Genomic DNA, 25,420 nt, shown 5'->3' on the forward strand with positions numbered 1-25,420 from the left:
ATGTTATTTTTTTCATTACATTTTATTAAAACTTGATCACCTTTCTTTGCTAATTGGCTTGGACAAGTCACGTGGTTATACAGCCTTATAAAGTGAGGTGTGGGGTGTCCATTTTGACTTGAATTTGAGGTTATTAAATGCACTATAAAGTACCTATAGACCTACATTTATCTAAATGTTTTACACATTATTCAGCAGCAAAAACTGATGTTCAAACATATAGTAATAAATAAAGTCATCATGAATTACAACACAAGCAATACGTTTACGTGAGTCAAAGATCCTCTACATGACTGTGCTGTTTTTAAGGACCTACTGTAGAAAGTAATCAAAGATCCTCTATACTGACAACACTGCTCTGCTGTTTTTAAGAACCTACTACAAAAACACCAAAGATCCTCTATGTCGCAGGAGCGCTTCTTCTGTTTTTCAGGACCTACTACAAACACTAGTCAAAGATCCTTTTATATGACAAAACAATTGATGGTTTTAAGATCATACTGTAAAAAAGCTTGTCAAACAATAAGACAGGATCACGCTGCTGTTTTTAAGGATCGATACTGCAAAAAACAAAAACAAAAAACAAACACAAGTCAAAAATCTTTTATAAAACAAGAGTGCTCTGGTGTTTTTAGGAATAGCCTGGATCTAAACAAATCCCTAGACAACATCACGTGTGTATTTTCTTTAACAATATTTATTTATTTTTTAAAAAACATTCACCATGAAGCCTGTTGCAACATTGAGCCAATTGCACTCATATATTACCATTAAATCTTATTTACATTGCTTCCTTTCACACTTGTTACCATGCCAATGCACACAAATATCATGCAGTCCTTGTATTTCTTTAAGAAATGAGCCAAAATTGTGTCTTCTTAGCGACACAATGAAAACAGCGCCTCTCAGCAATGTGGGTATGAAAGTCTGAGGTGTTCACTGCTCAACATGGGAGGTCCAAATGCAGTTCTGGGGTTCTGCAGGAGTGAAGGAACCAAGCAGGCTGCAGGGTTGGACATGAAATGGGGGTAAGGTATGGTGTTCTGGTGTCCACCACTAGAGGGAGCTGGTTTGCTCATAATGGAGTCTATGCTGAAGGAGCATTTCGCTTGTGCAGCACGACGAGCTGCTTCTGTCGTGCTCAGCTGGGTTCGCAAGTCTTTGGGTCCACTGCACTTCCCGCTGCTTTGTGAAACAAAGTGATACGACCTCGGTGGCATCATGACGCCATCCTGCAGGGGCACGACCTGCAAGGGCACCGGGTACGGCTGCCCGTAAGGTCGGCAGTAGTTAGAGTAAAACACGAGTCCGTCTTTCCCGAACGCTGCTTGGTTCCTCTTGAACCTCTTCCTGCGTCTGAGGAAGCTGCCATTGTCGAACATGTCCTCTGAAGCCGGATCCAGGGACCAGTAGTTGCCCTTCCCCGGGTTCCCGGGCTCCCTGGGGATCTTGATGAAGCAGTCGTTGAGGGACAGATTGTGCCGGATGGAGTTCTGCCAAGCCGGGAACTTGTCCCGGTAGTAGTGGAACTTGTTGCTGATAAAGTCGCAGATGCCGCTGAGGGTGAGCTTCTTCATGGGGCTCTGCAGGATGGCCATGGTGATGAGGGCGATGTAGGAGTACGGTGGCTTCACCAGGCTGCTCTGAGCCTTCACTGACGAGGATGACGAGGATGAGGAGGTCGGTGCGTCCGCGCAGAAGCTGCTCTCGCTCTCCGCGGACGAGTCCGCCCCGGAGGAGTCGAACTCGGCCCCGGAGCTTACATCATCGCTGGGGTAGCGGGTTGTGCTCGGTTCGTCCTCACCCACAATGTCGATCTCCTCCAGAGACGTTGGGGACGCTTCGTATTCACTGGAGAGTGTCATGGTTACGCTGTTTTTTAAAAAGGCTTAAAAGCTACAAAATAGCGCAGGCATTGACGGTGCGTAAAAGTGCATGTGGTTGCCCTCCTTGTTGGCTTATACCTTATTGTCGAGATGGAAGTGACCAGAGGGGAGAAGCTTTATACGCTGGGAGGCTTTTGCCCAGCAGGATGAACTCCCCCCGGGGACCTTCTGGACCTATCAGAAGGGGCCCTCACTACGGGGGGCCAAAGCAGTCAAACTATGCATGCAAGTTAGTTAATATGTACATTTGTATGCATGGGGGCCAAAGCATTGAGAGTTAAGTTATACATTTGAACTTGTATTGATCATGAGCATGGCCTTTAAATATGCCACATTATATTTCATATATGTCATGTTTAAATGCTTCCTTTTCCTTAACATTAAACTTACTTCGGCTTATTTGAATTGAAACTTGTTCATTATAGCAGATGGCTTATTATTAGCATTGTTACTAGTGTTCTGGCAACAACGTAAAGTCATTTTTAAGAAAAAAATATATTGGCTGTGCACGGTATCACTTTTGCTCCAAGCTTATTTAAATATATATAATTTCCAAAATATGATTTAAAAAAACAGAATGAAACTTGAAATATTTAAAACATCTGTACGTGCAAAATGTAAATTAGCTTTAGTGAACCCTACAGTATATTTATGTTAATGCGTCTGTCTTAATGCTTTATTATGTTATCTTTCATGAGTAGTAGTTGGCTATACAGTGATTTATAATGCATACAGAAAAATGTGTATTTAAATATGTCGTCAAATGTTTAATAAAATAAATATGTAACAAAACTTTTAATACTGCCATATGTGTATTAGCCACAATTCCACTTTACAGACACACAAAATAAACACTATATTTAATGTTCTAGGTTAATGATTCCCTATTTTAAGCTCACATTTATATGGATTTAGAAATCATTCTTATAAGAAAACTTGTTTTAATATTATCATTGTTATAGTATTCATATACGAAGACTTATGCGTAATAAAATCAATTCTGCACTGTGTAACATTTAAATATACTACAGAAAATATTCTATACAAATACATAATGTAACGTTTAATATGTAAACACTATTTGTCTCAGCAAAAAAATGTAATTGCACTTGGTGTTGCACTCCTGTCAAGTAAATAATGCTGCATGGAGCTATACATGAGTGTGTGGCCACATGCACTTTTAACATTTGGATTTTAAACTTTTCAAAACATAAGCAGCACAATCGCGGGGGGTGGGAATTGCCGCGGAAGAAATGTAACACCACGCCTAACTCGTGATAAGCAAGTGTTTCCATCTTCGCACCCCCCGCGGTTTCGTTTAGTTTGCCACCTCTGGATGGCCGCAGGGGGGCGTGACCATGAAAATGGCCGTGGTAGGACTTCCCGCAGGCAGCGCAGAAAAGAGCCAAAGGCGTTCTTAACGAGGCCAATCAGCATCAGAATCGGGTAGGAAACGGCCCAGCTGCACTGTGCTGCTCGGCGCTACTGCGTGGGTCCGGCTCGGATTTACGACCCAGCTTGAATAAAGCAGAACCATCCTCAAAGAAAAGTCAGGCCGAGAGCGGATATGTGCAAACAAAAAAATCTCCATTGCAAATGAGAGGAGCTGAGAAAACTCCACCCATTTCCTCACCTGACCCACGACTCTTTGTGTGTGTGTGTGTGTGTAAAGATTTAAATGGCAGAAAATATGATGTACAATCGTGCACAGACTTAATCCGAGGTTGAGTACAGCAGCTCCTCACACATACTCGTTAATCATTTATCCCCTCATCGTGTTCTTAATTTACGGAAGTTTACACGTGCACTTTGCAAAGCGGCTCATCGTGTTAACTAGAATTTACTACAACACAAAACAAGTATCATCATCAATTTGACTGTTAATTTGCAAAGTTTAATGAAGTGGGAAGTTTGACTTCATATTAAAATTTGTGACAAAAACGACCACATAAATTAGTAAAAGTTAAAAAATGACATGAGTTCTAAAGCAAGCAACACATCCGTGTCCCACGAAAAGCGAGTAACGCCAAATTGTATATTTTTTCCTGTTTTATCCGAACCATGAAAACCAAAAAGCTTTTTTTCCCCCCTCAATGAAATCCAATTATAGCCATCTTTTGGAGTTTTTTAAAATTAAAAACAGCAAACATTTTTTCTTCATGTTTCAGTTAAAAGGGGGAAAAAACACATGTGAAGATACTGTACGTTGTTCATTGGACAGCAATGATGCAAATCTACTTCATTTGAATTTTCTTAGGCGCTTGTAACACAGTACATTATTAGTATTATTATTATTAGTAGTAGTAGTATCGGTGTTTATAGAAGCAGTCTTCATAAATGAAAAACACAGTTTTCTTATTCTGGACATCCTGTTAACATTAGCTAACCACTAGTGTGCTTCATTATCGTCAGTTAATAACAGAAACCAAACCCGAAGAGCTGCGCTGCTCCTCTGTTTTGAGCGTGCCCTCATCTGATTATTCATCTATTTGTACCACAGTGGAGATGAACTGTTGTTCCAGAATATCTTTGTCCAGGTTCTTTCCTGTAGGGACACGGCAGAGACAAAACAATTGTATTAAAGGATGGTAAAAGGTCACCCAAGAGTGAGTACACCCTTCACATTTCAGCAACAATTTTATAACAGTATAGTGTGTCAACAAAGAATACAATATGAATGAAACGTGGATAGAATTTAGGGTAGTCAGTGTATACAGCGGTATAGATTCACATATCCATTGACAATGATGCAAGCAGCCATTAATGTGTAAATAGCTGGCAACGCAAGTGCCAGCATGGTGGCATGACGCCTGAGGGAAATGATCCCCTCCCATGGGAAACTGGACCTATGATTCTTACGATTTATAGATTACCATGACACCTGTTTTGAATGTCTGCGTTTCAAAATAGCATATATGACTCAGGCCTCGTCCGTATGTATGTATATATATATATATATATATATATATATATATATATATATATATATATATATATATATATATATATATATATATATATCCAACATGTATCCCATCTACTGCAATCTGAACGGTCAGGGCGCATATGTCCGACCTACATGTCAACGAAAGGCGTGACTGTAGACTTGGACAAAAAAAAAAAATGTACTCACCAATGTACGCAGTGTCAGTGAAGCGGCTCACGGCAAAACTGCTGTAGCCAAAATTTTTGCCCTCTTTCTTCTTAATCGCCTACGCTGAATTATTTCATTAAGAAAATATTGACTACCGTTGCGCAAAATCCTTGAAATTGCCACCAACGCGTTAAGGAGGACACACCGCAGCAATCTTTACTTCCGTAAACACACGGAAATGCGTGTGATGTCGTGACGTCGGCCACATAAAAATTGTGATTTTAACAAAAAAAGAACAAATCTGAATTGGGCATCATACCCTGCAGAGTGAACATAGCCTGGTTGATGCTGAATCAACAGCACCTCTGCTGGTCGCTGCCAAGTACTGCACTCAATTTTGCCTCTTGCTCAAAGACTCGGTTAATCACTTCCACACAGTTTGTTTTTACAATCAATTAAACAGTCAAAGAAGACTTCATTAATAATATGGTAGAATTGTCTGCGATTGACTGGCGACCAGTCTAGGGTGTACCCCACCTCTCGCCCAAAGTCAGCTGGGATAGGCTCCAGCATACCCCTGCGACCCTAATTAGGACAAGCGGCATAGAAAATAGATGGATGGAATTGTATTTTTATCTGGTTCGTTAATGTGTTTGTGTGGCATTTCTTGGGATTGTTTGCTTTAAAATGATGGTTAAAATGTGATTACAATATTTATTTATGTACGTAAAGACTTTAAAATTGGTATTCCTGAAATAAATCCTGCTTAAAAGGTGACATTTTGCAGTTTTTATATACACTGTGTTCCAAATTATTATGCAAATAGGATTTTAGTATCATAAACATACATTTTTTTCTTTTTCAATGAAATTCATGGATGGTGTGTCTTGGGGCTCTTTGGATTACTGATATCATTCTCGGACAGCTGTCATAATTAGTTTGCCAGGTCAGCCCACTTAAAAGAAAACTACTTAAAAATGATGTTCCACGTTATTAAGCATGCCACAGATTTCAAGCAATATGGGAAAGAAAAAGGATCTCCGCTGACAAAAAAGCGTCAAATATCACGATGCCTTGGACAAGGCATGAGAACATTTAATAATTCACAAAAACCTTCATACGGTGAAGAAATTTGTGGCTGATTCAGGTGACAACCGGGATTGTGCTGATAAATAATGAGAAAGGTTTCTGCCAGACAAATTCATTGAACCAAGAGAGCACCTGCTAAAAAAAAAACATTACAAAGCAGCCAACAGGTATTTGAAGCTGCTGGTGCCTCTGAAGTCCCATGAACCTCAAGGTGTATGATCCTCCAGAGGCTTGCAGTTATGCATAAACCTACTAGTTGGCCACCCCTGACCAATACTCACAAGCCGAAACGGTTGCAGTGTTCCAACAAATACGTGAAGATTAATTTTCAAAAAATCCTGTTTACTGATGAGGGCCGCAAAACCTTGGGCGGTACGGATGGATGGTGTAGAGTATGGCCAGCATATCTCAACAAGGCTGCGATGTCAGTAAAGAGGTGGCTGAGTCATGTTTTTTTTTTATCAGAATCATTGGGAGAGGCCCTTTATGGTCACTGAAGGTGTGAAAATGACCTCAGCAAAGTATGTAGAGTTTCTGACTGACCCCTTCCATCCATGGTACAATATGAAGAACTGTACTTTCTGTAGCAAAATAACTTTCATGCATGACAATGCACCATAGCATGATGCAAAAAATACCTACCTCTCATTGGCTGTTATAGGCCTAAAAGGAGAGAAACTCATGGTTTGGCCCCCAGTTTCTGACACAACCTAACTGAGAACCTATGGAGCATTGTCAAGCAAAAAAATCTATGAGCGTGGGAGGCAGATCCCAACAAAACAGCAACTGTGGGAGCAAAAACAAAAATTCAAGCAGAAATGCTCCAAAAACTCACAAGTTCAATGTAGGAGTTGTGGAGGTTTTATCAAAGAAGGGATCTGATGTCAACATGTAACTTGGCCTGTTAAAATATGACCTCTTTATGCTACTAATTCAACAAATGACCATTTTCGGTTATTAACAACCAGCGAAATGCTTTGAAACTCTGCTGTTCATAATGTGTAACAGAGCATTTTAAGTTTTTACTTTTGAAAACAAATACTGTTATCATAGGGAGGTTTGTTCAATAACATTGAAAATCGCACTCTAAAGGTTGCTAGCTTGAAAATGATGACTGTAATTTATATTGATTATTTAGCCAAATCAGAGAAAAATATCATTTGCAGAATCATTTGGAACTTTACAGAAAAAGAAAGTGTTGTTGTCATGAGTTGACAGTACATATTTATGTTCATTCCAGCTGTGTTCACGACCGTGGTCATATTCATTGCAAAATGCTAAATAAAAAAGGTCCTGACCTACTGTGCAGTGACAGACAAACAGATACTTTATTCATCTCCAAGACAAATTCACTTTTCCAGCAGCTCTGCAAATATGTCACATTAAACCTAAACACTTAAATACAAAAACAAAGTAAGATAGGAGCGATAAGAAAATAGAATAAGAATAAATACTGTAAATAAATACAGAACAGCATTTATTTGTATTAAGATGTTTGCCTAAGAAGCGGTGTGTGGTGCTCCAGTGAACATGTTACACATTAGCTGCATTAAGTGAACATTAGCACACTGCCAGCGTGACTTTTAATGCAAGTGAATAAAGACAACATGCGTGAAAAGAAGAGTGTGTTTGGTTTACCTATAAAGACCAGTCGGCTGATCCGTGGGTGCTCCTCCCACAGCTGGAGAGTCTCATTGAGCTCGTACAGCTCGTGGACCCCCTGCAGCATGACTTGGTGGGCTTTAGCCGCCAGCGACACTATTCCCTGAAAACACGCACGTCACATGTTGCCAGTAACAAATTAACCCGGCGCTGAAAGAGCTGAATGCAGATAGTAAGGCGGCGGGGTTATTGATGGCTGCAGCCACCGAGGCCACCATTGTGCTTTACTGTACCTTTAAGCGGATGACTGTCATGGGTTGCCCCTCTTTGTTTTTCAGCGTCTTTTCCCAAAGGAGATCCTACAAAATGTGTGGAGGAAAAAAAAAAAAAAAAAAGAGGCTTTACTTCTCAAAGGGATGTATTGTAAGGCAGATAATTGGGGAGTGGGAGCGGGGATGCAAAGTAGAGGATCAGAACGTGTGTTTGTACCTGAATGAAAACATTTAGGGCATCCTCCGAAAGACTTCCAACCACTTCAAACGTCACTGTTAAAATACTCTGACAATAAAAGAGAATTCATTTTACAACAAAATACCGATCTCAACATTAGGTACACATAATGAGATCCAATACAAAAGCTAGTTTGAAAATTCTGCCTCTGCAAAATGAATACTGCTCAGTTTATTATTGTGGTTGTGGTTTGTAGTGGTGTACAACCGCCTTGCATCATACTGACAGCTGTTTCTTAGACTATAATGACTATACAGTATTCACACAATTTTTTTTTCTTCCACTTCTCTCATCTATTCTTGTAACTTTAGCATTTTTTCTTTAATCTTGCTAAATGAATTCTTTTTAAATGATATGACAACATTATTCTCGTAAAGTAAAAAAAAAAAATAATAATACGGTAATATCTTTATTTTCACAAAATGGCTCTTTTTCCCCTTGAGTCTTCGCAAGTTTATTTTAATGTTACAACTTTATTTTGGTAAAGACAAACATTTTTTGCTCATAATATTATGTGCAAAAACATGATTAAACCACCCTTGTTTCTTCAGTTTCTTGTTCATTTTAATGCGAGATACAACTAAAGGTACCTTTTGTTTGGATAAATATTACAATGACAAAAAAAATAGCTCATAATAGTTACATTTTTTGGCAGTACAACGCTATAGCTATTTACACAAGAACGTGTATAGCTATGGTTATCATCAAGAAAACAATGGACGTTGCTAGACATCAGCTCTTAAATTCAACTGGTATCATCATTATATTTGTCCAAACAAAGGTACCTTTAGTTGTATCAGGTGTTAAAATGAATCAATAAACTGAAGAAACATGGGTGGTCTAATCATTTTTTCCATGACTGTATATTTCTACAGTCTGTTGCAATATTACAGCTACAATTTACTTTTTTTTTCATTTTATTCCCTCAAAGTTAAAAGTTCCCTGTAATTTAACAACTCTATTATTTAATTACCACATTTTCCACATTATGACTTCAAAGTAGGGATGCGCCGATCAGGGTTTTATGTTGCCGATTCCGATACCAATTATCCTGGACTGAAATCGGCCGATACCAATCACAAAGATTAATTATACATATTTAAATGTATTTATAATGACTGCTATTGGCCATGGGTGCTGTATAACGGGGAAATGTCAGGGCAATTCCAATGTCCCTTGACTGCCAGGGGGCCCAAAAAATACATAATTTTTAATAAAAGTTGTAATTAATTTGGGGGGGGGGACGTGATTTTTTTTTTTTCTCATGGGACTCAGAATTCCTGGCTGTATCCCCACTACTGGCTCTTTGATGTGAAAAAAACAACCATAAAAATCACCTTAATTCAAATAAAAACATATTTTACTTACAAACAAATTCCTGAAACTTCCAGAGGATGAAACCCCTCCTTTAAGTGTGACGTCCACCGCTGAGAAAGGCTGCTCTCGTCCAATGAATTCAATTATTTCTCGGGTTATTGGCTTAGCCGTCTGACTGTCACGCACACACGGGTGAGTGGCTGCGTTAGCCGTCATTTGACGTGAGCTGCCGTGAGCCTCCAAAACTCACCATACTCAGTCAAGTGTTGTTCTTTAAATGCCGTATTAAAGTGGTACATCGTTTTTGTGGCATGTGTTGGCAGTTAGGTTCCACACGGCAGACATGACTGCTTTTGTTTTGAGGGAAAGTGGGAGGACAACACTACACAAGGTCTTAAGTCAGGGCAAGACATGGAAGGATCGCTGCTGGCTGCAAAGCGATCGGCGTTGCAAAGCATTTATCGGCACGTGATTTTTTTACGGAAATCAGTGGCCCCTCTATCGTAGCATCCCTACTTAAAACGACATGTTTTTCTTCTAATATTCACACTTGTTTTCCCCCTCATAACATTACAACTTTATTCTTGCAAAATGAATGTTTTCTTGTAAATTACAATTATATTATATTCTTGTACGTAAAGTTGCAACATGCGTGGAATATTACAAATTCATTTCTGCAAAATTATATATTTTTTTCGTTCAATGTTGTGACCGATGTTCTGTTTTTTCTCACTTCAGTCTTGTAAAGTTACAAGGTTTTTGTCTCATAATATTCAGAATTAACCCCCCAAATGACAAGCTCTGTCTTGCATTAAGAGGACTTCATTGTAGGAGTAGTATTTTTTTGAGCAAGTGGTTGGGCAGTACATTTGAAATAGATTTCAAAATAAAACACATGAAACTTCCAATTCAGGTAGAGCAGAGGGGGGAAAAAAGCCATTATGACCGTTAAACAAAAGACACGCCGGTTGATGACTTGTCGAAAACCACAACTCCATTGGGCCCCTCGCTTCATCTGCCAAACCCCCCTTTGCTTCTCACCCTCCTCTCTTAACTTCCTTGTGGCATTAAAGGGGCACTTTGCAGATATTTGGTGGTTTTGTGTTGAAGTGTTAAGGTTACACACTTCCTTGTCATTTGGTATAACAACAGAAAAACAGCCTTCTCATTTACATGAAAAGAGCAACAGGGAGAAAAGGGGTGGTCCTGTCTGTGGTGGTGGTGGGGTTACCTAAGGGTGGGGAGGGGCTGACTGAGATCCAAGGCGGGAAAAGGGAACGTGGAAAAAACAGACAACAATGGCATTATTTACACACACACACACACACACACACACACACCCACACACCCACACACACACGTCTCATCTACATCCATCCTGTGGTAAAACTTAATGGCCATTAAATAACTCAAAGCAAAATGAGCTCATGAGTCATTTTGTAAAGAAAACATTGGATTTATAATTAGAAAAATTCCTCAACAATATATTTGGAAAGGAAATGACTGACTACATGCTGAACATTTGCATGCATAAAAAGATAAAGCATAATTTCAACAATGGACAGTATAGACGTCTTTTAGTGCATGAGTCGATTTATAGGCTATTACAAAAAACATCAAAAATCTCCAGGTTGATCTCGACACCCCCCCCCCCCCCCAAAAAAAAAGCAAGGAGGGAGTTTTCACTGCAGTGTCACAGCCTGAGGGCATGCAAGGCCATACTGTATATATGCACTATATACAAGTATTCTCTTTCAGCCCTGAGGAGGACGCATTCCCTTCATGTTGGAGGAAATGATGTGTTGAAATAAATTAGCAAATCAAACACAAAGGAAGGGAGTTTTAAATAAACAAAAAAAAGTGATTGGGGTGTGGTTGCAAACGGTACCTTGTCAAGATGAGGTCTTGTCGGTTTGAAAATCTGCAGCTTCTCGGATAAACTGTCAAGAGGAGAAAATATGATTTCTTCTCAAACAAGGGGGAGACAAGCATGATGTATTTGTACGCGCTGTCGATTTCCGCTGCTGTTCCACTCCAGTCCTGTAGGTGGTGGTAATGAGCATTACAAAGCAGGTGTCAACTGCCAAACACAGCAATCCCTCCCACCCCACACCACCACTGCTCCACCTGTGTGATCTTGGCTCCAATGCACACGGACTGTTAGAGCGATATATAATATATTTGCCGTTCAGCACTCACGCCCCTGCCTATTCATGGATTTCTTCTCCCTATCCGAACTAACATGCGCATTTAGGGGGAAAAAAAAAAGAGCCCCCCACATCCTCAATTTTTCTGTATGCAGCCCTCAACACAGTTTTCAGGCTCCAAATTCCTTCTGTCATGTAAATAAACAACCAAAATGATACCATCCTATATTATGAAGAGTGTACTATACAACTACACTGTATCTTATAGACGCTAACACTTTTTCAACTTTATAAATTGCATGTTTTTCCTCATTTACAGCTTCCATCTTATACTACATTGGAACCTGCTTAAGTCGGTCCTGTCAATGTCAACATGTCAACCGACTCATCGAGTCCCAGTCCACCGTGGTCAACCGCTTTTATCCACATAACTCATCTCTAGTTCCACAACATTAAAATGTACACATACAGTAGTGACTTCCTGTTCAGTGCCAAGCAAGGTTGATAATAAAAGCAGGGTAGTATCATGCTGCAGTCTGCCACAACTAACAAAATTCACTTTTTTTTTTTAAGATTGTTCGCCATTAGAAGAAATACTTGCACAAATTGCAAAAAAGCTTTATTCTTTGTAGTCAAGACATACTGTAACATGAAATTAAGGCAGCAACTCTGTGAGATAAGAATTTAAAATAATCATATGACAAAAGAAGAATCAAGATAAAAATGTGCACAAAGGTTCAGGTACAAAAATGATTTATTACCGCCCATTCTCCTTATGTCTCTGCCGTAAGTCACAAGTAAATGCGCAAGGAAGGGCTAGTTTTGGTTATGTCGATAACCACTGTCTACCAAAATGTACTATTCTTGTAATATTCTGATTTGGGAGTTTGGAGACCCCTGGCTTTCCACAAATAACCCTTTTGGAGACTTGTTTTCAAGCTTGGAAACGCTACTGTCATGTAAATAAACATCAAAACCACATCATTTTAGATTATTAACAGTGAAGCGTAAATGGCCCCTCAGGATCAGGAGTGAATATTTAAGGAATAATTGTTTGGTGGGAGAAAAGTGTCATCTGTGGTGACTACTGCATGTCCTCACAGTATAATCGGCGCTTAACGACACTAGCCCTCAATGGACTTGTGAAAACTTTAGAAATGGCAATTAAACCCTACAAAACACCCACTGCAGCCACCAAACAAACTCGGCCCATTGTTCTCACCGTCAGGCCTCCCCCCCCACTTCTTTCTGCGTCTCGCTGACCTCACAAGGAGGCTAAATGTTGTGTCCAGCAGTTTGAGCCTTGTGCCCTGTTAGTTAGTACCACACAGGCGGAGCGGCAGGGGGTCCCTGCTTCAAACAGTCAGCGTGGGCTCTTGTGGAAGACGGGGCAGGAGGGGCCTGCGCTAACCCCCCCCGCCTCTCAAAGGCGAGGGGAAAGGAGCTATCTGTTGGGACAAGGGGGACTCCTCGGGAGCCGGTGGACACACACAGCTTTAATCCTCTGCAGCTGGCCTCACACACACTGACTGAGGGCATGTAAGAGAGCTTTAACGGCGCGGCCCGTTTCATTCACATGAAGGGATGAACACTGACTCTATTCATGACAATGACATTCTACCACAGGGGGACAGAGGAGGTACACAATATGATGACCACCCCGGGGTGTAACTGGGGGGTAGCCTCAATAAAAGAGTCTGTTAATTAAAGAGAAACATGGCAAGCAACGGTGTCAAAACCTGTTGGGTACACGCTTCAGACGGACGAGCGGCAAAAGGCCATCAAGGCACAAAACTAATATCACTGTAACCTAGCAACCAGTACAATTACATCATTGAACCCCAAGTGACACATTTTAGCAGGACACTCCATTAGGTACACCTACAATATGTTTACTATAGTGCTTGTAGTGGTGTGTATCTGTATTGCATCATACTGACCCGTTTCTATTAGTAATTTACATTTATTTATATTATATAATTATATGTATTTATTATATCTATATATTTATTCATGTAAGAATTACCATTTATTTTATTGCAATACTACAACTTTATTCTCATTAAGTTTTTTCTTGTAATATTAGGAACCTATTCTGACAAAGTTAAGCTTTTTTTTGGTCATATTCAGATTTTATTCTGGTAAAAAACAATATTACACCTTTTTTTCATAAAATTACCATTTTATTTTCAGAAAAAAAATGTTCATCTCAAAATTGTCAGTTTAGTCTCAGTGTTTTTTCATTAAATGACAATTTTTCTTTCTCTTAAAATTACTTTTTAAAAATAAAATTACATTACGAGTTTAGTCAAATAGTTCTATTTTCTTACCAAATTCCTATTTTATTCTCTTAAAATGACCAGTTTACTTCCATAATATTACGTTTTTTTTCCCCTTAATATTAGGATTCCTACTTTTTTGTAGTTTTCTCTTATGCCAGTGGCAGTCCATATATTTTGTCATTACAAAAGGCAGACTTTTCAAAATGTATGCTATATACAGTAGATCAAAATACACAAAGTATAAATATTCCTTCGTACAAAGTTTATTTGCAAATGTTTTTTTTTTTCTTCAAGCCTGTATAGTCCGTTAACTAAAAATTTTTTGCTAATAATGTAATGTGTATTTGTGATTTGCACTCGTGTTGAATCACACAGCATCATACTGAGGGCTATTTCTAATAGTATGACCCTCCCATGTAAATAAGAATAATTTTGGATACACCTCTTGTGTTGATCCTTATGATAAGTGAACCTAATGTTGTGGCCGGTGCTCTCCTGCATATTAATAGGCGAAAGCATTAAGCGATAGCATCTTCTTTGTAAATTAAATTCTAACTTTATGGTAAAACTCACTTTGTGCCATCCTTACTGTCAAAGGCATGAAGATCGAGAACTTCAGAGAGGTCCACCCTGTGGAAGAAGACCACATTAGTTGACTTTGTCCAATTACGTTTAGTCTACACACACTGACGGTGGAGGGCAAAACAACAAGGAGTCCAGCTTTGGCCACAAGCTGCCTGAAAGGGATGCAAATCAATCCATTCTATGTTTGTGTGAGTGTTTTTCTGATTAACCCCAACACTGCGTGTCCACTTTCATCTTCTTGCCTGTGTCTGAACTCTGTCGGTGGGAGGGAAGGGGGTTGGGGAGAAACACACCCAATCCTTTGATAGATACTGCTTGTGTTAGCCAGGTGCTACCTGGGTCCAATAACAAGCTGTCACACACACACACATGCACATATGCATGCGCAACCCCCGTCTGCAAGAAGACCGCAGGTCAGAGAGCAAAGCCTCATGGGTAATCGGACACCCTTGCACGTCTGCTGTTTACTTAGGGTGCAGCATGTTGTTTATGTTTTCATCATATGAGTGTGCAAAGAAAGGGGAGGTGAGGTGAGATGGTCCCTTTGGTGCAATGTCACGCCTTGGCTGCTTCATCTTTGATATGATGATCTGAGCAGGAGCGAGCACGTGGAGTTCATCTGCCACACTTTACAAACAAAGCAGGGAGGCCCGGCTGCACAGAAGCTTTATATTCTCACAATAAAGGAAAAAAGGCCCTGCTGTGAGCGTGACAGCAGAAATTACCTTGATCTCTGGGTTTCCAGGAGCTTGGCCACACCATTTATTGACCTGAGGTGTGAAACACAAATGTTATTGGCTAAATCCAAAGTCATTCCCGGGATCATTTCAAACATCTACCTGGAGAACGGACCTGACAGCATCACAGACTTGAGCGAGCTCCTCTTCCGCCACCAGATCAGTCTTGTTGATAATAGTCAGGTCGGCCAGCGCAATCTGCCTAAAAAGATATAAAACACTCACGCACTAGGGGTCTAACAGTACATGGATTTGTAAATCGGATTTTTCGGTATGGAACATTCAGTACGGTACAGAGGCGTATCGACTTCCCACACAGTGCACACTAAGTCTGGGACAGGAAGTGTAACATAGTCATGCGTCTACTCCATAAACAAATACATTGTCCAGCTTTTGGCTATCAAAAAATTTTATCAAACCCCCCCTCCCACTGCCCTGGGTAGTGGAGCGATAGCGTTAATTAAGTGACTTTTCTTTTGACTTGTCTTTATAATCTTAGAGTTTATTAGAATTATACAATAGAAGTACTGTGGACTTAAACAATGATTGTAGTGTTTTTTACTTGAATTTTACACAGACGGGTTGCCTGGCAACCTTATCAAGCCAACCGCCAGGCTTGCAAACTAGAAAACACACACACACACACACACACACACACACACACACACACACACACGCACACTTGATTGACACAAGCTGGGACCAGTTAAATGCTAACACATAATTACATACTGATCCAAGCAGGAAGGAGTAACGCCCCTGCATGGGCGGGACTCAAGGATAGCATATCAGAGTAGCCACTTCCTAGTTTCGGGACTTGCGTTGTCACCTTTAAGTTTGATGACAAGTGCAAACATGGTTAAAGATGACAACGTGTGGGTATGCCTCATCACATAACAACTAAAGGCAGCCAGCGTTCATTCTAATCTTCTTCTTCTGGAATTTCCCTTTGGCGACTAATAAAAGGCATACCTTACCTTACCTTATCTTTTTACTATAGCTGTGGACCCGGGCATACAATACTGCGCAACCATGATATAAGTCGGCACAGTAAGTTTCATTTACAGTTCTATGGTTGTCATCACATTTTTTCCTTTTTGCCATCACTTGTATGCTTTTGGGGTGGATACAAAAAAATCTTTTACAGCAGATGCTCAGTGAGCTGATGTCTTGCACAAGCCCATTCCTAACAGTCGTTCAAATCTGGATTTTTGTCCAACTTGACAGGCACATTTTATGGTTGATCTTTGCTTGTCTTGCTTGTTAAAAATTGCATTTACTATATATAAGAAAGTTTCCTTACGTGTTATTTAAGCATAACTAGGTACAGTAAGTACAAGTTTAAGTGTGCTTCATAGAATCTGATATGGATTTGCTTTTTGGAAGTGCGTTAAAAAAGGGTTGGTTTTAAAAGGTGAAAACACAAACACAAAGAAAGACAAATGCAGAAGAAGCATCGAGCAACTAGGCTTTACTTGATCAGCCACACAGCTGCTGGAGGTCCCAAATAAACAGAAGGACAACCAAGATGGGTGGTGAGCAGTCTGCACCCCACCTCGTTATGCACACTGAATGCTAGAGTATGTATAGAAATGTAAAATAGCCTACCTTGCTGCTTCATTCACAAGACCATCACCTTTATCCTCCGTTATATGCTACATGAAAGGAGACATTTATAAAAAAAAAATAAATAAAAAAGCCTGCAAAGGCGTTCTTGCTAACGATGCTAACAGTGGTTAACACGGGAAAATGTCTCCATTTATCCAAGTTACTTTGTCTTCTTTTCATCTATTTGGATTCCAGGGGCAATGTAGCCTTTTCTACAACAGTTTAATATGTGGTGGCAGACAGAGCAGAGGGGGGTGTTATTCTGGATGGTGACCCCATGTGTCAAACTGACATCCTCACAGCTGACTGGATGACAAAAATGCATTAAATACGGTAATGGAATGGAAAAGGGACAAAGGTCTTGTGCCCGGCTACAGGACTTTAGATGATGGGATACTTTGTGTAACACGTGCAGGGAGGGTGGTTCCTTCAGTGGAAGGTCTTCTCTCCTGCATCCCCGCCTCCCTCGCACCTCGGCCGGCTCGACACCTTCACATTAGAGCCCATTATGTAGGTGTCACTTGTCCTGTTCTTTCTAAATGCCATCGGGAGGCCAGGATGTGTGTGTTCACGTGAGATTACTATTGTGTGTTGACTATTGCTATGGATTTACAACAACAACAAAAACAATCTCACAAGTTTAACATCTTAAATCGGGGTTAAAAGTGACAATGTGTCTTCATGCGTATTGCAAGTTTTGCATTTGAAAATGTTGGCAGGCTCATTTGCCATTCTGTCTTTGCAGAAAAACAGTTTTACATCCTACTATTTAACTATAAATGCACGCAATTATACGCTTTGTTTTTTTTATGTAGAGGGGAAATTTATGTTCAATAAGGTGCCTGTCTCTTTAAGAGAGGGGAATGCCATGTATTTCAGTTAAAATGGGCATTTTATCATTCAGGACTGATCTATGACAGGCTTTCAAAATTACGTGATGATTTATGTGACCTTATCATTTGGTGACGAGTGATATAACTAACATGTTAAATGGCAGGATTGGGTAACTTTTGCATATAATATTATGCACATTATATCTGAAATACATTAATTTTATCTTACGGTGTGGTTTTATTGCCCCCTGCTAAAGAACCCAAAAGATAGAAACAGGGCTGCACACTTCATTGTGGCGCATGCAGCTAACATTTGGCAACAAATATGTCCTTCAACTTTCAATGATATACCTGCAGTCCATATTTGGCGTCGACGACGGTCACAATGCCTGAGAGGAAAAACAATAAGGCGGTGAGTGGTCGAGGAGTCAAAGGGATTCCTGACAACTTGTGCACATTCTTGGCTAAATTGCTCGCAGCCTTTTGGTGTTTTTATTTCAAGTCTGTTTTGTTGTTGACAGGGAGCGAAAGAGACGCTTTTCTATTTAACTTTTGGTCGACTGGCCTGTCACAACAGAGCGGACAGCTGAGCATTCACTGCATGCACACACAAACATGCAATTAAAACACAAACTAACAAGCATACACTGCAGGTAACAAACATTTGGGTACACAGTTGCCTCGGCAGTTTTGGTGTATTTCAGTATTTTGCAGTATATAACATAACTGCCTTATTTAACACAATGGAAGCTCTAAAGCTGAACACCACACAAGGTTGTACAATGTGGAAACTCAAAAGTCAGAATTGTGTGTTTTCATGTCTAAAAGTGGTTAACCTCTTTATACACTTGCGTGATGATTTCTAAAGGAGATGGGCATGCGATGAGTGGCTAGCTTTGTCTTAAAAAAATATATCATCCAATGCTTCTCCACAAGAGAGGAGAAATATGATCTTGGGGAAAAACTAAACTTGAAACACTTATATGCGAGAACAACGCTAAAACCCCACAGCATTTCAGTATGTGGAATTAAATTATGGAACAGCTTGAGCAAGGAACTCAAACAAAGCACCAAGATGAGCGAATACATGTTTGCTAAATACAGGGTAGAAGAGTCTTGAACTTGTTTTGTTACGCTTGTTTCCATTTTTTACTGTACTGATTATTATATGAATTGTGAAAAAAAACTTAATAATTACATCATATTGTCACATTACCTTATCATTATTCTATGTATTAAAAAAAATCACATATGGAATACAGGAAGTGAATAAAATGTACTGCACAAGATGTGGAACGGATGGGGGGGTAGGATTAAATAAGCTTTGCTTCTTCCTACTCCTTTTGGACATGTGGAACTGGGAATTGAATTATGTGATGTATTCCATTGTAACTTGCATGTATGTTTAAATAAAATTAAACCATAACCAATATTGATAACATTTTGATACCAGAGCTCTGTTTGCTTTAATATGCAACCATGCCAAAAGAATATCGCCACACATGCAGCGGCAAACACGCGCCCAGGTGTCAGGCCTGACATGTTCCCAGCGTCATGTCGCAGAACTTTTAACATCAGAGGACACCGAGAAGGCTCCACTTCGTAATGGACAACCAGCATCATCTCCCAAAAGAAGAGCCGTTTCAGTGGCAGATTATGATCACTGTCCTGCTCCACTGATAAAATGAGCAGAGAATTCCTCCCCCACGTCATGCAACTCATAATCAACACAACAGAGGGGGAGCAATAAAGAAAACCCACAGGACTGGACTTGTTAATTTATTATGTGTTATTATTACTACAGTATATATAATTATTTATGATACATTATTGAAATCGAAGTGATCTGTTACGTATTTATTTATTTATTATTATTCTATTTTCGGATTTTTCTCAACTCTATTGTTCTTTGTTTGTTTTATTTTGAATAAACGTTTATTAGGACAATTTGATCTTGGATCCAATCTTGGAGATAAAGTATCCATCAATATCAATCAATAAGCTACAGGCACTACATTATCATTATTGTTCATTTTATATGAAGCTGTAATATGAGCCGGCTGCAGTGCACGTGTGGAGACAGCTGCATTCGCTGATATTCTTTTGGCTACGGTTGATGACATTCTTCTAGCTACAGTATGTTTGCTGACAACATTAAAGCACAGCCCTAGCTCATGGATGACCTGGCGCAGGAAAAATCTCTGCAGGTGATATCGGAAATGTCTAGGGGTGTAATGATTCATTCACATCGATGAATCAATTTATATTTCTATGATTCAACTACATCGATCTGGGTGATACGAATCAAAACGTTATTAAAACAAATCGTTATAGCCCTAGGAATTTCCAATACGGAAATTATGCTGTATCAGAGCCCCATATCAACACTGAATTGGATCAGCCCCATCCCTACTTCATGCACACAAAATACACTGAAACTGTACATACATTGGATAGCGCTAATACAGGGACAATTGGGTGGGTTGGCATCTTTGTGATGGTGACAGTTTGATACTGAAACAGATTATTTCTATTTTCATTATTTTCAACGGAAGAAAAACCCCAAGTAATGTTTCAATGTGAGTGCTGGAACAGCATGCAGGCCCAAAAGCAATCACGGCCAAAATAAACTCACCGTCCAGATAGATGTCACTGCCAAGCTCTGCATCAACCCAGAACATGGAGGCCACGGCACCTGTCGGACACACAAACAAAATGCCATTTCCTTATATTTCAAAAGCAAATTAACCACCATTTATTTGACCATGTTAAAGATTTGTACACTTTAAAGCACTGAATGATGGATCCGAAGGAGGACTCAGATGTCAGATGAAAGAAGAAAATGTTTTCAAACGCCTGCACTTTCACTCGTTTTGTTCTCAGACAGATTTCCAAGGCTTTCAATTGTTTATCCCCAGCGGCCACGTTTGTTTTGTTCCTATTTTCCAGCGCATGAGGTGCTCACAGATCCCCATGTCACCGTGGCAGCCACATCTTGTTCATATAAAGCACTTTTTGACAAACACCCAAGTGGGAACAGGAAAGAATTGTAAATATTTGATGGACACGTAATGAAATGGCATGTTTTGCGCAACTCAACCAAACCGCTTTCCTGGATGAACGGGCCTCACCCTAACCCTAACTCTAACCCAACAAAAAAAGGTGGCTTTCTGATTGGCAGCAGCGGGAGGGCCAATGACAGGAGATAACAAGGATGTCTGGGCGAATGACACATCAAGAGGACTGAATACATCCCCCGGCGTCAGCCCATGCTGACACCTGTCACTTAGAGACACGCCCCAGTCGGTGCAGGGCTCATCCCAAAATGGCCAAATCTTGATGTCCTCATTCTAAACATGAGCACTGCTGATGGCTTCTGGGTTCAGCTGGTGTCAAAGTAAGACAAAGCGCAGATGGGGACATTAGCAGATGTTTAAACAAATAAGCACCAGCAGATGAATGCCAGTGAGTCTATAGCTGTACAAAATGCACTGTATTGCACTACTTTGAACTCACTGTGATAACAACATGAATGAGGATAAAATTCCATCCATCCATCCATTTTCTATGCCGCTTATCCTCACTCGGGTCGCAGGTATGCTGGAGCCTATCCCAGCTGACTTCGGGCGAAAAGCGGGTTAAACCCTAGACTGGTCGCCAACCAATCGCGGGGCACATACAGACAAACAGCCATTCACACTCACATTCATACCTATGGACAATTTAAATCAATTCATAATGAAAAATAAAAATAGGAGCAGATAGATGCTGGCTCATATCAGACCAGAGAAATCGAGCACAGATCTATTTTCAATTAACACCCTGGCTGGGAAGCCGGAGTACAACATGGCTGCAACGAGCTGAGGCTAGTAGCTTGCTGTCTAAAGAAGAACAACATGGAGTCAGCAATGTGAAGTCGAGCTACTGTACATCCATAGAGACTACTTCTCCAGGCAGCATTATTATGCCCAATACTACAACACACTGACATGGAAACAGCAGTTCAGAACAACCACTATTTAAAAGATAACAATTAACTGATCATTAATTAACCCCTTAGTCCAATGGCCTTTGGAATTTCCGATTCTGATCAAAATTCAGGGGGAAAAACTGCACAAAACTTCTGATTTCAAATGGCCGTAAACGCGAGACATCAGCTTAAGATGCGAGGCCTTGGTTCAGCCTGCAAGTCTGCAAGTTTTCGCTTTCTCTCTGGCTTTTTTTGCTATACTTATTCCAAAAGGAGTGGCCTCAAGAATGGGTGTTAAAAGGACTGTATGCAACATGGTCAGATTTACGTTTTTTGAAACTAAAAATCAAAATATATGTTTATTATTTATTTTACATTTTTCACAGTTACATATTAAACTGCATAAAACTTGTTGTAAATTTCCGTTCACCACAAATAAAATTATTGGTGTTAACGGTTGCCACTCGTGGCTGTGGATAATCATGTACATGTCCGTGGAGTGTACACACACACACACACACACACACACACACACACACACACACACACACACACACACACACACACACACACACGATCAGTCTCAGAGAGGCGAGCGACAATTTACATTCATGCTGTTCTTACAATAACTATCATTGACTCTATAGCCTAACATTGGTAGCTAAACTTCGCCAAATTGCTATCACTAGGTACAACAAAGATAACTAGTGCATATGCATGCGCGCGTTACGTCGTTGTACTCAAAGCAGGAAGAGGCGGGATATAATGCTATTAGTATGTTTGAATGTTGGCGCCCTCTGGGCAACTGGAGGAAGCCACTGCATACAGTACCTTCAAAAACAGAACATGGTTCACATTCAAAGCAGTTAGAAATCCAGCAGAGTCCCAATACCTTTATCCAGGGTGACCATGAACATTTGGCACTTGTTGACAAATTTAAGAAATTAAATTCTGGAAAAAATTATCAACATTTTGGTTGTTTTCACATTTTACAGCAGTGAGTAGGAATGTTAAAAAAACAAGATACGCGACTTGACAATTGCCTCCACACAGCGAGTTAAAGGAAAACTTCACTTTTTCATTCACAATCCTTATGTGAAACACGAATGCACGTCATGGGAGGTAAACAGAAAAAAACCCCACCAACAGTGTTCTATTTACATAACCAAGCTACAGCGATATTGTTATTGTAGCAGCTAATACAAAAAACTCTATTTATCTGGTGCAGTAACACAACGCCTCACTACCCGCTAGCCTCAACGTCACTCACAACGCTTCAAGCCACTGCAACAGGACAGCCCTAAGAGTGGATACTACTGGCTCTCAATTTCGCTACAAAGACTCAATAAGATGCTCGTTTGCCGTCAGCATTTTTTGCCTGAAGACTGGAGCACAGGTCTTGGAAAGGAAAGAAGCTTCGGTAATATTTAAAATCATCAAAATATGGCAAGATACCATAAGTATTACATGTTATCATCAATGTACTTGTCAATGCATGATCACAGCATGTGTATAAAACAATACAACGTTGTTAGAGGTTGTTTTTTTTTTTTTTTTTTTCTTTAAGAGGGCTTCATTGTCAAAATAGGTACCTCCCTCCCATGACGTACATTGTTAGCTGGCTCATAATAACTCGTTTTCTCTCGTTACAGTGCACAGAAAAGGGAAAGAAATATGTGTTCATGCTTCACATAAGTATTGTGGATGATGGGCAAAATTTAAAAAAAAAAAGGCAGTTTTCTTTTAAGTTAAAACCAAGTGTTTCATTGCATTCATGTTTTACAATATTATCACCGGTTAACTTATTTGGATTCTTGTATGATTGTTAACAATGTTAACAGGTTACTTAACGCATTGCCTGCCCAGTTAATGAAGGTTTTACTATGATTGGTATTATGATTGCCACATTGTATTTATTACCTGGATCAGCAAGTCCTGTGGTTTCCAAGAGGATATAGTCAAACTTTCCCTTCTTCTCCATCAGGTTCTCAATAGCTTTAAGGCCATTGTCCCTGAAAATGAACCACAAAAAAGTTATTTGTATAGTAAAAGGACCAACGATTGATACATCCGAATTGACCTACTTGACAGAGCAGCACAGGCAGCCATTTCTCAGCTCCAGCCACTCCTCATAAAGTTCCCCCGCATGGCTCACTGCCAGGGACTTCTCAAGAGCACTACCTGTTTGTGAAGCATGGGAGGCACTATAAATTGTGCCAAAAATGTCAACTTGCCAAACTAAATGAATGAAAAAGCTGAATTGGTTTGTAAAGAGATGAGAAGCAGACTGAATAAGGTCATATAATGTAATATGATGTGCAGAGGGGCAAGAATTTGGTCAGCGATAGATTTTATCTTTAAACACAACATAACAACGGATCTCAAACAAAACAATCAAACTGTGTAGACTCCAAGATTGAATTTATTATTTAGGAATTACATCCATTTTATGTGTCGAACCCCCATTTTCAGGGTTTCAAAAGTATGAACATAGTGTGATACCTGTAAACATACTTATTATTGACAATAGAGAATATCCACCAATGAATGAACTTGTTGAGGTCTACATCTGTTGTTACTTTGCTGCCCTCTTGAGGAAAAATGCTAAATGCGCTCTTGTGGCTTACCTTCTCCAAATTCATTGAGTATGACAGCAATCCGTTTATTGTGTTGTTCTGTTAAAATGTAGTTCAGCAGCGTGGTCTTTCCAGCACCTACAAATACAGTACAGAATTTCTTTGGGTCAAACCCTGTTTTAAGGAGACAGTTGTTTGCATGTGGTTGAGTTGAGGAGGATAGAACACAAGCAGTGTGTCACCAAGATAACCAGTGATGATAGTGACGGGGATCTGCTCTGCAGGACCATCAGGCCGGGCATCGATGGGCACCAACTCTGGGCAATCATTGTCATCAGCCATCATCACAACATTTAAATCATCTGGCAAGAGACAGGATGATCAATCAAACAATCAAAACAGAGTAATAAAATCATTAGACTATTCCTTAGGTCTAATGACAGCCAATACAAGAGGTGTGTGGCTGCCTTTGCAAAGTCAGTTTTCCATTTTATCAGTCGTTTGCATCCACGTCAATTGGAACGTTACTAACCAGCGTTTCTAATATGTTGGTTGCTTTATTTTGCTACACAAAGGGAAAATCTTTGAAACACTCCTCAGTATTTGGGGAGTGTTTGGGTTGCAATGCACTAAATAACTGCAACAGCAACAGGGATCATCTGCATTAGCCACAGCACATCTTTGCGCAATTTTTTTTCGGACTAAGACATTTGTTTTGTTCTGTTTTCACACATCCACAAATAACCGAGGTAGTAGCAGAGTTTCAGTTTTCGAGTGTTACACTTGTTCAATTAAATGACTAGTTTGATCTGAATATAGTTTAAGTAATGTAATGAACTCAGACTGTAAACAAATCTCGTTTGTTAGTCCACATTTATTCATTGAACAGGTAGCTTCATTCCTTCGTCCCTGATGAATTCCCAGCCACACAGTACAAAAACTACTTTACTCCTGATTTACAATGAATCGTAAAGCTTACCTGCCACTGGGTTGAATCACACAATCAAGCAAAGTGTACTATTTTAATTACAGGCAGCGTTAGCAAGCTGTCTCTTAAGGGTTCTGACATCGTGCAACACTGTTAGCAGTCCGACGGATTCTCTGAGCAGCCATAAAGGTTCCGCGCTTTGCTTCAAAAGTTAACATATTTCGTAGAAGAGACAAAACTAAGTAAGACATGTCAA

The 25,420-nt window shown here is 39.9% G+C and overlaps 2 protein-coding genes across 3 annotated transcripts; both read right to left on the reverse strand.

Moving 5' to 3' along the window:
* Positions 1–3: 3 nt before the first annotated feature.
* On the reverse strand, positions 4–3,615 carry foxd5 (forkhead box D5). Its single transcript, XM_054773648.1, has one exon. It carries the CDS (start codon positions 1,863–1,865, stop codon positions 906–908), a length of 960 nt encoding a protein of 319 aa, XP_054629623.1. The 5' UTR covers positions 1,866–3,615; the 3' UTR covers positions 4–905.
* On the reverse strand, positions 1,705–25,339 carry cbwd (COBW domain containing). 2 transcript variants are annotated; one of them, XR_008570066.1, is made up of 18 exons: positions 25,216–25,339; positions 24,479–24,598; positions 24,288–24,374; positions 23,745–23,841; positions 23,581–23,672; positions 20,326–20,385; positions 18,042–18,079; positions 16,858–16,904; positions 15,365–15,451; positions 15,238–15,282; positions 14,501–14,557; positions 11,387–11,438; positions 8,161–8,229; positions 7,965–8,030; positions 7,708–7,834; positions 4,318–4,431; positions 1,965–2,079; positions 1,705–1,851 (listed from the first exon to the last, which is right to left on the reverse strand). XR_008570066.1 is itself a non-coding variant. In XM_054773647.1 (16 exons), the coding sequence occupies exons 2-16, from the start codon at positions 24,579–24,581 to the stop codon at positions 4,364–4,366; spliced, it is 1,095 nt and encodes a 364-aa protein (XP_054629622.1). In that variant the 5' UTR covers positions 24,582–24,598; positions 25,216–25,339; the 3' UTR covers positions 3,767–4,363. The 2 variants fall into 2 exon arrangements, 1 of the variants encoding a protein (XP_054629622.1); XM_054773647.1 differs by lacking the exons at positions 1,705–1,851; positions 1,965–2,079 and having other exon boundaries at positions 3,767–4,431.
* Positions 25,340–25,420: the final 81 nt, after the last annotated feature.

This window comes from Dunckerocampus dactyliophorus, chromosome 4 (genome assembly GCF_027744805.1).
Source record: "Dunckerocampus dactyliophorus isolate RoL2022-P2 chromosome 4, RoL_Ddac_1.1, whole genome shotgun sequence".
NCBI lineage: Eukaryota > Metazoa > Chordata > Actinopteri > Syngnathiformes > Syngnathidae > Dunckerocampus > Dunckerocampus dactyliophorus.